Below are 11,769 nucleotides of genomic sequence, written 5' to 3' on the forward strand. Positions count from 1 at the left end.
CCGTCAGTGCGAAAAACACGTTGCGGTTCGCCAAAGAAGGTTGCGTAATATCATGCTGAAAAAAGCATGAGATGTGCAGACCGAAAAAAGCATGAGGCCCGAGTCCGGACACAAAGGAAAATGACGACAGGTCACAAAATGTTGTCGTTTGGGTCATGTCACCTTTTTTCCCTGTGCCCAGACTGAGGCTTTTTCAGTGAGTTCCTCTACCAGCTCCAGCTCGCCTGCATTTATGCCATTGCGTAACGCCTTCAGAAAGGCCTGTGTCCGGAAAATACTTTGCAATCACTGTGAGGAATATTTGGACAACCCTGTGCCTGATCTGAATACTTTTACCAGAACTATGGATGCGCAACGCGATGCATTGTCAATAATTGCTTAGAGGAAATCATTGGTAATTCGCTGCAGCTGGCCAACTATAGCCATACTAGCTAACAAATCAGCTGGTCAAAGCCATAGGGATGGGCAAAAATATTCTATACACAATTCAATAACAGTGCGAAAGGCACAGCTCTACTCTATTGTTGCTTGCACACAAAATGCGCTGATTGGTGCCTTATTGGTGCAATGAAAGAGAAAATCGGCGACAATTTTTGCGAAGTAAACATTTCTACATTGAACAAAGAAGTAGGCAAGCGAGCTGATATATGTAAGACACTTAACAGGTAACATTTGATTTGAGCACGAAGAGAAAAAAAAAATATTCGGGATTGTTTCCGTTTCGTTCCCCTGATCCCAAAGGCACATTTCAAGCAAGTAAAATTTCATGCGCAACATTCCTTGAGTCTCAGGCGGAAAAAAATGAAACTAACGGGCAAAAAAAAGGGCAAATTTCTACAGTTTCTACAACTGTCATGGCGAACGTACGCATCGTCATAGGCTTCACTGGCGCCGCTGACGCCGCTCTAGGGAAGTTTCGGCTTGATGCGCAGTGGGAAGTGTTCCCTGCGCGTGAAGCGCAGAAGCCGGATTTGTTCAGAAAAGTACGGATAAACCGAAAAGCAGGCATCTACTTATGCTGTAGGATATTTGATTAATTAAATAACTAAAAACAGGTGAGTAATGTGCACCGTTTGTGCCATACCTCTGGATGCCACCTCCGAAAAATAAGGTCAATAGCATTTATTGCCCCCGTTCAGCAGTCGTCCAAGCAACACTACTGCAGCTTAATTCCATTACTAGAGTAAGTTCGTCGTAGTGTGAAAAAATGATATTTCCGTTACATGTTACATTGGCAAGCGCATTAAATCTGGACGACTGCCATGCAAATGTTGCATACTGCATACACCGTTGCCACATGATAGGCAATGGTTGAGCAGATCGTGGCTGCTTGCGTGCAGCAGGTGAGGCATCTATGTGACGTGTGTAGTGCATTGAGACTCGCTTGTTAATTGTTTGGGAGGTTCCTTCATCTTTACAGACAGTCACGGGCAGTTAGTGTATGCAAGCAATTATTTTAGATATGTTTTCCTCAACGTTCGCAGCTCTTTTTTTTTTTCCGTTAAATTCACCTATCTGTCCTGACAGATCGGGACAGATTGCTGTTTCTGTTGTCGTGTCTCCTACTTTGTCCGACGTCCCCCTAAACTAGTAACAGATCGGGATACATGCGTTTTTATCTGGCACGCAGATAGTGAAATATAATATTTTATCATTGACTGGATATACTTATAGCATTTCAGTTTTGCATTTTTTAATTCGAGTTGGTCATCCCGTTATCGCTGTTGCTTGGCCTTGGAAGATCTGGAAGTAACCACAGTGATTGGTTGAAGTTCCGTCTGAATCCAAGCTTTCTTGGCGGAGCTAATCTCAGTTGACCAGTGAAACACGCCTTTCTCCGCCGCGGAACTGAGAAAAGATGCTCCAGATCAACCAGTTGTGGTGGTGGCTCAAGGTCACAGAACAGTCTGGGTGTTTGGGGATCAATCCCTCACTGACTTGGCTGTTTTAGGTTTTACCATGATCTGCCGGCAAGCTTTCCAGATGTATGTCAACGTATTTCACCCATGAAATTATCCACATACTATACTGTATTTGACTCATACCTCTCATCCTCATTCAGTCTGTCACCGCAACAGTTGCTTCCTGGTATTATATAATACAGAATAATCTGGTTACAGTTGCCAGTCGTAGGCATTAACACTAACGATTGTTAGCTCGGAGGAATCCTTCGACAAAAAAGTTTGAACTAATGTGAATGCATACTTTTTTTTGGAACAGAACACAAAATTCAGAAGATGAGGCTCCGGATGACTCTGGGCCTTTTGATGATGCTGCTTGCAGTGTCGTACGGCCAGAAAGTCGACATGGAAGACAATGAATTCGCAGAGTTCGAAGAGTTTGACGAAGAAGAGGTTCCTGCGGAGCAGGAGGTTCACAAGGGAGATGCGAAAGCACAGGCAGCGCAACAGAACGATGAAGACGAAGAAGCTAAAGTCGAAGTAGGTTCTGTAGCGAATTTGTGCCAAGTCTATGAGCCAGTAAGGACAAAAATGCTTAGGCAGACGTGTACATCACATCTGAATACATTATCTGTTCAATTTTGTTATCAGTTAATTTTGCCATTTTGTCACACATTAGTTATGCCAACCTTTTACATTTCATGTTGGTAAGCTGTAGAGGAAGCATCGCAAACTATGTGAAATGTGTGACTTACACATGCTTTGCATGACATCACTTCATTGCCCTTTAGGAAGAAGGGGAAGAAGAATTTGACCACTTTCAGGACGAAGAGGAATTTGAAGGCCTGGATCAAGAGAAACAGCCTAGGCCGAAGTCGAGTGATAGGCCAGATCTGAAAATTGCTAAGGTGCCTGTTCTTTCTTGCTACACGTCAAAATTTGCCACTTCTGCTATTAGTGGTGTACAATATGGTGTATTTCTGGACACTGACAGCTATCCTTTTCCAGGTGCCACTGCACTTGCGCAGCAACTGGGAAAGCTTTTATGTTGAATTTGTGATGATTGCCGGCCTTCTGGTCTACTTCATCAACTTTGTGGCAGGCCGCAACAAGAATCATCGTCTGGCCATGGCCTGGTACAACAGCCACCGGAAGCTGCTCGAAGAGAACTTCAGCCTCGTTGGTGAGCGTGCTGCACAGAATAAAGGGGTTATGAAGCTATTCTCAGCTGTGTTGGAGGTATCGTCATGAGTATGTGGGGTTGTACATCTTGAATATGCCTAGCAAAGTCCTACGCTGACGTTACAGCAAACCGGAAGTGTGGTACTGCGAGAGGGCCCGAGTTGCTTTCTTCCACAGGCCTCCCGGAGATTATATGCAGGGTGGTCCACCAACCATGATGGAAATTCATAGTAAAAAACATAGTCCTCGGAGAGACATGCGGTCCAGGTTTTTTTTTCTGGCAGTTGACGGAAAGTGAATTTCTTGAATTGAACTCCGAAATTTCCCAAGGCAACCTAATGTTTTCTTTGCGGAAATGGGTTCCCCGTGGTCATTTTACTCAGTACAGCCATAATCCCACTCGTAATGCAATGGCAATTGCCGAAATAAATTCGCCGAAAATCCGTGGAAACGAGCCCTTGGGCCCCGCCTCTTTTTTGACGGCTTGTAGTTTGAGCGCAGAGCTGTGAAGAAAGCAGGTTGCATTGACACATTTCGGCAATTGCCATTGCATTACGAGTGGGATTATGGCTATACTGAGTAAAATGACGACGGGGAACCCATTTCCACAAAGAAAACGTTAGGTTGCTTTGGGAAATTTCGGAGTTCAGTTCAAGAAATTCACTTTCTGTCAATTGAAATGAAATAAAAATATTACCAATATGTGGCAAAAGTTATTGGCAGAAAAAAAAAAATCCCTCGACCGCATGTCTCTCCGGGGCCTACGTTTTTTTACTATGAATTTCTATCATGGTTGGTGGACCACCCTGAATATAGAGTATCATTGAAAACAACATGTGTGCCTCCTCGTGAAGAGATGGACGGCGTACCTGTTCCCATGGTAACTGTGAACTACCCCGTTTGGCACCTTGCTCTCTTTATTGAGGTTTTTTGAAGCATATTTTTCTCAATGTTATCACAAAATATTTTATTGGGAATGGCCACATTTCTATTGAATTCACGTACTTTAATATTGAGAAAAGTCAATCCTGTACCTCACTCCCAGCACATTCGTCTAGACAATCTGGCGTGAGCACTCAAATCCGCTACAGAGCAACAAAATTGAGCCTGGAGGGACCCAATCCGAATCCGCCAGCCAGAGATAGTCGTGCTGCAGCTGAGAGCTTGGCAGAAGTCGTTGCGTACGTCCGTCAAACTAGGCGGGTCGACCCAACGCTCACTGTTGATGCCTCGCAAAATCCTGTCGTGGCGGCAGTGCTTTGTTGATTATATATCGTGCGCGATTGAAATTTTTTACAGGCGATGACGGGAAGCAAGAGATAGAGCAGACGGGGCCATGCAAGGATTCCGAGAGCGTGTACACGCTTTGGTGCAGCGGTCGCGTGTGCGTAGAAGGGATGTTGGTGGAGCTGCGTTTCCTCAAACGGCAGGACCTTGTCGGAGTGCTCTCCAGGCTGGCGAGGCCCGCGTCAGACCAAATTGTGAGAAACTCGACTTTATGATTTGCAGCATGACTTCTTGAGTGTATCCGACTATATCCAATGCGATCAGATACTTCAGCGTTGGTTACGGATGGTGAAAATAACATTGGTCGTAATAATTGGTAGATGAATCATAGGTCAATTATTGCCTGAGAATTATAATGTTAGATTCTGCACGTGTAAGTTAGAGATGTCCATTTGTAACCTTATGAAAACAGATTATATAGTCACGGTACACAAATTGTTGCCACAAAATATTGGAGTCATAAAATCTGCAACATTTTATTTTTAGTGAGCTACTTTTTCGAAAACAAAACAAACAAAGAAACAAGGACAACCTTTTGAGCAGTTCCCAAATTTGTTCAGAGTCAATGAAATTTTGTTGGAACTTGGAAGCAGTTGGAACAGCTGCTTGGGTACAAGACACCTTTACTACTTCATTCTCACATGTTCATAATGCAGATTGTAAAGGTTACAATGAGCCCACTATCCATGGACAACTTTGTGATGTGCATTGCAAACAAGGCTGGAGCTAAAATGATGAAAAACATGGCAGACCTGGTGAGATGTTCTTTATGTCATTAAAAATTAGTAATGCTACTACATATACACAGAATGGAATATAAACCTATGTGCAATGTTGCAGAGCACCTACTGTCCAGAGAAGAAGAAACCGGAGAAGTATGGCCTGCCGTCGGGCTTCACTGTCATGACAGAAATGGGCGAAGTAGTCAATGCAATGCTAGATCCCAAGGTGCTTTTTCTCATAGTTGGATACTCATTTCAAGTTGCAAGTCACTTTTCCCTCAGTGACTTTGAAAGATGTCTGTTCTCACACGTGGTAAAAGGTCTCTAACACAATCTAATTTCTACACCGCAATCCTCAGTTTTTCAGAAGCAAATGAATGGATATGCAACAAAAGCTTATCGCATTAAATCATTGTTAATCCAGCAATTGTGTGGAAAGCATAACACTTTCAAGTTAACACAGATTTTGTATTAGAGGGGCCGTTTGTAATTGTCCTCATGGGCTTGGCACTAGAAAACTACACACAGCACTAGAAAACATTGGGATTTACTGGTAAATGGAGTTAAGTGAATGGAGACTTGCCATCAGACCTCGTCAGTTTTGACTTTCGCTCACTCAAGTTCACTCACCACCCACCCAGTTCTCGGCTCGCTCACTCACCGTCTGCTCAGCTCTCGGTTCGCTCATTCACGCTCACTCACCGTTCACTCAGCTCTCGGCTAACTCAGTCAAGTTCACTCACCACCCGCCCTGTTCTCAGCTCGCTCACTCACGCTCACTCACCATCTGCTCAACTCGTGATTTGCTCATTCAAGCTCACTCACCGTCCGCTCAGCTCTTGGCTCGCTCACTCAAGTTCATTCACCACCCGCCCAGTTCTCAGCTCGCTCACTCACGCTCACTGACTGTCCACTCAGCTCTCGGCTCGCTCATTCACGCTCACTCACCGCCCGCTAAGCGTTTTGCGGTCTTACGGCTGTTCCGTATCTTTCATCATCCCCGTGTGTCAACCGACCGGATGAACACGAAATTGACAGCCGGATAGCTGATCCAAAGAGCGCATTGATGTACTGCTGCGTGCAAGAAATATGTAACCGAACCCAATTAATTACTTGGAAAAATCACTAAGTGTCAACGCGTTTTTTTTTCTTGCAATATTTTTCGCTGAAGGTCCCGATGTGTAAAACAGAGGTTCCGTAAGCGTGCGAAGTAAAATTTGAAAGTTAGGATGTTTATTTAATGAGTGAGATATGCAAATGGGCCACTCACTACTCAGTTCATAGCCCCACTGGCCACTCAGCTCCAGACTCGTGCACTCAAGCTCCGTCACAGGCCGCTCAACTCTCGAATCGCGCACTCACATTCACTCACTCACTGCCCGCTCAGCTCTTGGCTCGCTCAGTCACACACAGTCACTACCCATCGGCCCGCTTACTTGTGCTCACTAACAGCCCGCTCAGCTCTCGGCCCGCTCACTCACGCTCGCTCACCGCCCGTTCAATTCACGGCTCGCTCACTCTGGTTCACCCATGGTCCGCTGAGCTCTCGGCTCACTCACTCATGCTCAGTTCATTAGCTGAAGTGAGCGTGAGTGAGCGCGCTCATGAGTGAGTTTTGCCGAGGACAGCTTGCCATATTAGTGCGAGGCTGTAAATTGGGTGGGTAAAAATGTATTTTACTGGATTTAACCGTAAAACACAAGTCTTCCTTTATACTGGGTGACCATCATGATGATTTTGCTGCGTACATCTTCTGGACGGTTCTGACGTGCAGTAGCATTCAGTTGCGTCATGTTTGTCCTCCACATGCAGGTGATGTCTGTCATTCACAAGTACGAAGACTGCATTGACTACATCCATATGTCTGACCAGTATTCAGGGCCTCGAATACAAGAGTACGTTGTCTTGACCTATTCTGGTGCAATCATTAACCCAGTGGGTGTGAATCATGTGTACATGAAACTGCTATGGACAGAGTGCGGATCATGACGAGTGATGGTCGTTTGTCACGGAAAACCGTAGACTTGGCTAGGCATGTGATAGGGAATAGCACACTGGGCACAGTAGGATGGTGATTATATGCGGTTGAGGTCAATACAAGTTTGGCCTATGTCTAACATTAGACTGCATGCTAGAGCACTGCAGGGGCCACATTCTTGGGCCCTGGCCCGGCCCAAGCCCGGCCTATCTTTGATTTACCTTCCTGTGCCCAGCCCGACTGCTCTCTTACCTGGCGCGAACCAGGCCCAAGCCCGAAGAATTTCTGGGTTTCTCCACCTGGGCCCCAGGTCAGGGTCCAGGGCAGGTCTCCACGTTGGGATCAGGCCCTGGGCCCAGCCATAGCCCAAGGAATTTCTGGGATACCCGGCCCAGTGTAGCGGGATGTAAAAGTTAACCGTGGCTAACTAACAGTGCGTAACACATGCTCGAGCGCAATCTAGGACTGGGAATGCACGAGCTCGGGCCCATCCAACCAAACCCAAGCCCAGCCCAGGCCAGAAAAAGACGTTACCCGAACCGCTTGTGCAGTGCTCTACTGCATGCTCCAAAATATTGTTTCAAATTTTGCTACCATGGAGGTGTTGCACGTAGAAAACGTGAACATGTAGTGTGTATGTGAGATTAATTTTGAAAAATCTTTCTCTTGAAAAGGGACACCCAACCAACCAAACTACCTGAAGTGAAGAAGGTGCTCCTGTTTGGATTTAGTGGTACGTCACCTAATGCACTGCAGAACACAGAATGTGAAGTTTATGTATTTTATAGCCAAGTGTAAGATGCTTTTCCCTTTGTAAACAAAAAGTGAAACACATGGCAATGTGTCCTGCAATCGTTATGTGTGCACATTGTCATATGTTGATGCTTTCTTTAATCTTGCGGGCTTTCACAAGCCACACAAGGTGTACCATTTTGGGTATTTTACAACCTCAACTATGCTCCATATCAATGTGTACAGGAGGGGGTCGGTAACTTGTACATACCTCCTTTCACGCCGTAGTTCCTGGGAAGGGCCATGTGACTCCCGAGGTCATGGAGTCTATGAAACCACTCCTCCAACTTGTTTTCTACTGCGTTGAGAAGGTTCGCCGCTTCAAGCTGAGCAAAGAGGTACTTACGTGCCTTTTATACAATGTACAGGGAGTGTATTCGTGTGGCGTTAAACGAACGCGCTTGACCGCTGTGGTAGTGGTGGTCACTTTTTTTGGTGCAGCTGCCGAGGTTATCTAGCGTCTGCTCGAAAACGAAGCCCAGAATGGTGTTTTGATATCTGGTTGCGTCCGTCACCTTCTTTTATCCTGAAGATACTCCGCAAGTGTGTCGTTATCACATTTTCTTTTACGAAAACTATGGTTCCTGCATTGAAAAATAGCGCAGTTTGTAATCTTTAACTGCCGCTACTACGAAAAGTGACCACCAGAGGGAGGAGCTCATGCGCATGCCATGTCACAACGTGACGTAGGTGAATACACTCTGTACCGAGGTCTTGGTGTTCTGCTCATTCTGATGGCTGTGATGTCAGCTTCTTGTCCTGTATTGAGGAATTGATCTCAGAGCAATGAGGGTACTTGGTAAAATCCAAAACAGTTCACTTTCACGATGGCTGGCATTTTATAATTTTTACGCACGTATCGCACCTTCTGTAGCTTTCTTTTTTGTTATGTAAACCTTAAAGCTTCGAACTTGTAAATTGGAATGATTTAGTTACCGTACATCTGTATGAGCGTTGGATTAACTGCAGGGTTACTTTATGGCAAGATGTTCTTCACCGCGGAATATGGAGTTGGCAGGAATGCGGGTGGAAGGCAGCAGAAGTGCATGCCACTGCACGGTGCAACACCCATGGTGTCATTTCGGTGTCTTTAAACTGCTTAGGCTAAGTTGAAGAGTGACAAGAATCGCCTGAAGGTGGAGGAGGAGTTTCTGAAGACAACGCACACCCAGCGGCAGGAAGCGGCACAGCAGAAACGCGAGGAGCGTCGCCGCGTTGAGAAGGAGAGGATCATGAATGAAGAAGACCCCGAGAAGCAGCGCAAATGGGAGGTGAGAATGGGAACCTTCCGTTCGGTACTAGTACCTGCGAAGGAGGCACAAATATTACGAGCCAATCCTCATTAATTTCAAATATGTATGTCCCCACCAAGCGCACTCCTTCAGATCCCTCCGTTGCTTGCAGGAGCGCGAGCACCGCAGGGAGCTGAAACGCAGGACTCCAAAGATGAAGCAGCTCAAGGTGAAGACTCTCTGAAGTGAGTCTGCAGTGGTTACCCAACTTCCATCTGTTAGGACTGAAAAGTGTTCTTTTGTCCATCGCTTCCCGGGTCTGCTTCGTCACATTTGTTGCTTCCAAAACGCTCAAGGGACATTTCAACAGGGTTGTGTTTGACGCACAAAAAAAGGCTAATTATCCTCGTTAAATTAATCCATTTGACTCACAGCGCCACGAGCCATGCCACGTTGATGACGCCGTTCCGGATGGATGATTTTCTGGACATCTGCTGTGTAGAATGTCCACCGTACCAATCTGCTTGCCTGAAATATGGATTGTTGTATAGTGTGATCCGGTGTAGGATAGGTAATGTTTCGGTCTCCATTTGTGGCGTAGTGAATTGAGTGAGGTTTGTACACATAATTACTCGAATACTAATTGAATAATGTTTCTTTGTGACGTATGACTCGTTGGATGTCCACTGCGTGATCCTGTTGTGTGTGTGTTTTTGAGGTCGCTGGACGTTCATTGGATGTTCCTCTGATATCAGCCAATGGATCATGTAAGAACAAGGTGGGGTCACCTCAACGTAACATAGACTCAAATGATCAAATAAATGTAAGACAACAGTAACAAATGTATGTCAGATCATAATAGTTGAAGGTAAGATAGGCTAATCAAAGCTGAATGCCACATAACTGTACTCAAAATCACAATTACTTATTTTCATAACAATCAATGGCAATTTGATTCTGTGATCAGTATCAATGTTAGGTGTGATCGCGCACCCTTAAAAAAAAATAATTGGGTATAGTTTTTCAGCGGTTGAGTCCAATAACATAAGATTTTTGTACGTCAGGTATTGTGGTTGCAGTCTGAGATTCTGCGGTGATCTTTTGCAGAGGGAAATTTTCGGGCACCTGTATATTTTCATTGTCTCCTAACATTTAGGTGTTGTAATCAGGACAGTGTGTCTCTTCACAAGCTTTGCGCAAGCGACCGATTTTAGCGGTGCTAATGTAAATGTGAGTGCCAATATAGTAAAGTATATGACTTGTTGGGTTACTTAAATAGTACAATACATTATTTCCTGTTGTGTTGAATGGTGTGCTCCAGGTTTTATTCTCTCCAAATCCAGGCATAGAAGAGCAATAACAAATCGGTAAACCTTCACATGTATTTGACTATAAGATGTACCTTTTATGCATGTCTTTTCATGTCCTAGCTGTTCTTTTAGACTTGAGCTACTAGGATTCAGGGTATGCTGCTCAGGTGCATGAAAGCCACTAGTTGTAATGAGAGAAATTCACTGTCCTCTACGTTGTGGCACCTGCCTAGCGCAGTTATGCCTTCGACAGTGCATAACTTGAGACGTCAGTTGGATGAAGTTGTTTGTACCCTTTCTTGTTTCACAGAGTCCTGCAGATACCATGCAGATTTGAGCATTGTCAAATGAGATAAATACCAGACACCATAAATAGAACCAGTCAGACTGAAGTATGTTCATGAGTGGACTGTGCAATTCATGCATTCCTTTTGTGAAGTGCAAGGAAAATTCAGAATTGTTCAAAAAGAAGCATTCGTGACAGACATTTGCCGTGCTGTTCCCTGTGTCTTGAATGAGTGCTGTTATTTATTAAGAATCGTACAGTGAGGCAGGAAGTGTAGAGTGAGTAAAAGATATCTGTCATCTTTTCGTTCTTTTCATTTTTAAACTTTAGTACAAGCGCTGTATCATCGGCTACACTATGGTGATGCAATCTTCAGATTGTCCGTCATATTGCACAAAGTTCCATCCACAGTTCCAACAGATTTTGGTCAAAAAGTGACTCGCGAATAAGAGCAAAAAACATTGTATGCATCAATGAAAACATTGTGCGTAACACTAGACTCCGTTGTTATTTACTACAGAAAAGGAAGCAGTCTTCAAGAATATCTCGGAAGTACGTTTTCGGAAGCAATATACCAGGGTCTGCTTGGTGAAATGTTCTTTTTTCCATGGATACATCTGCATGATCAATGGCACACGTTATTATCATCATACCATATTTATTTTTGTGTTGTTTGAAGAACCCTAGTGCACTTCTGAATGCTTCACTGGTAACCTTTGCAGCAACAATGGAAAGTTCACACATCTGGTCTTCCGCATCTGTGACGTCTAGCTGGTTATCAGCTGTGAATAGCTTCGGAGAACAAATTCCAAAATGTCATTGTCAGAAAGCGCTTCCCCAGAGTCTTTGGTGTTGTCTGAGTCAGCACAGTACGGGGATGGAAATGCCTACACGTGATTTCTCATCATGTACTGACCCGTGCGTGAAAATGGGATGGTAGTGCTGAAAGGAAACACACAGAACAGAGGAGAGGGAAAAAGATCGACTTGGGCATGAACCTCGAGGGAAGACAGAGGCTGTTCGGAAGGCTAGTGAGGGACGGGCTAAGGGAAAGGAGAGAGAGAGGGATAGAACATGGC

At 44.8% G+C, this 11,769-nt stretch overlaps 1 protein-coding gene across 3 annotated transcripts in view; it reads left to right on the plus strand.

The window, feature by feature from the left end:
- The window catches only part of LOC135367195 (PAT complex subunit CCDC47-like), a 59,392-nt gene extending 48,401 nt beyond the window's left edge, over window positions 1-10,991 (plus strand). For 2 of the 3 annotated variants that reach the window (XM_064600348.1, XM_064600349.1), the window contains exons 2-12: window positions 2,221-2,441; window positions 2,693-2,809; window positions 2,910-3,084; window positions 4,383-4,564; window positions 5,027-5,125; window positions 5,211-5,318; window positions 6,905-6,987; window positions 7,745-7,803; window positions 8,091-8,200; window positions 8,966-9,133; window positions 9,267-10,991. In XM_064600348.1, coding sequence (XP_064456418.1) covers window positions 2,238-2,441; window positions 2,693-2,809; window positions 2,910-3,084; window positions 4,383-4,564; window positions 5,027-5,125; window positions 5,211-5,318; window positions 6,905-6,987; window positions 7,745-7,803; window positions 8,091-8,200; window positions 8,966-9,133; window positions 9,267-9,338 — 1,377 coding nt within the window. In that variant the 5' untranslated portion in view covers window positions 2,221-2,237 and the 3' untranslated portion in view covers window positions 9,339-10,991. Of the gene's footprint in view, window positions 1-910; window positions 1,056-2,220; window positions 2,442-2,692; window positions 2,810-2,909; window positions 3,085-4,382; window positions 4,565-5,026; window positions 5,126-5,210; window positions 5,319-6,904; window positions 6,988-7,744; window positions 7,804-8,090; window positions 8,201-8,965; window positions 9,134-9,266 lie in introns of those variants that run through there. The other variant, XM_064600350.1, reaches the window with a different exon arrangement.
- The last annotated feature ends 778 nt before the right edge of the window (window positions 10,992-11,769 follow it).

This window comes from Ornithodoros turicata, chromosome 8 (assembly GCF_037126465.1).
Source record: "Ornithodoros turicata isolate Travis chromosome 8, ASM3712646v1, whole genome shotgun sequence".
In the NCBI taxonomy this organism is placed as follows: Eukaryota; Metazoa; Arthropoda; class Arachnida; order Ixodida; family Argasidae; genus Ornithodoros; species Ornithodoros turicata.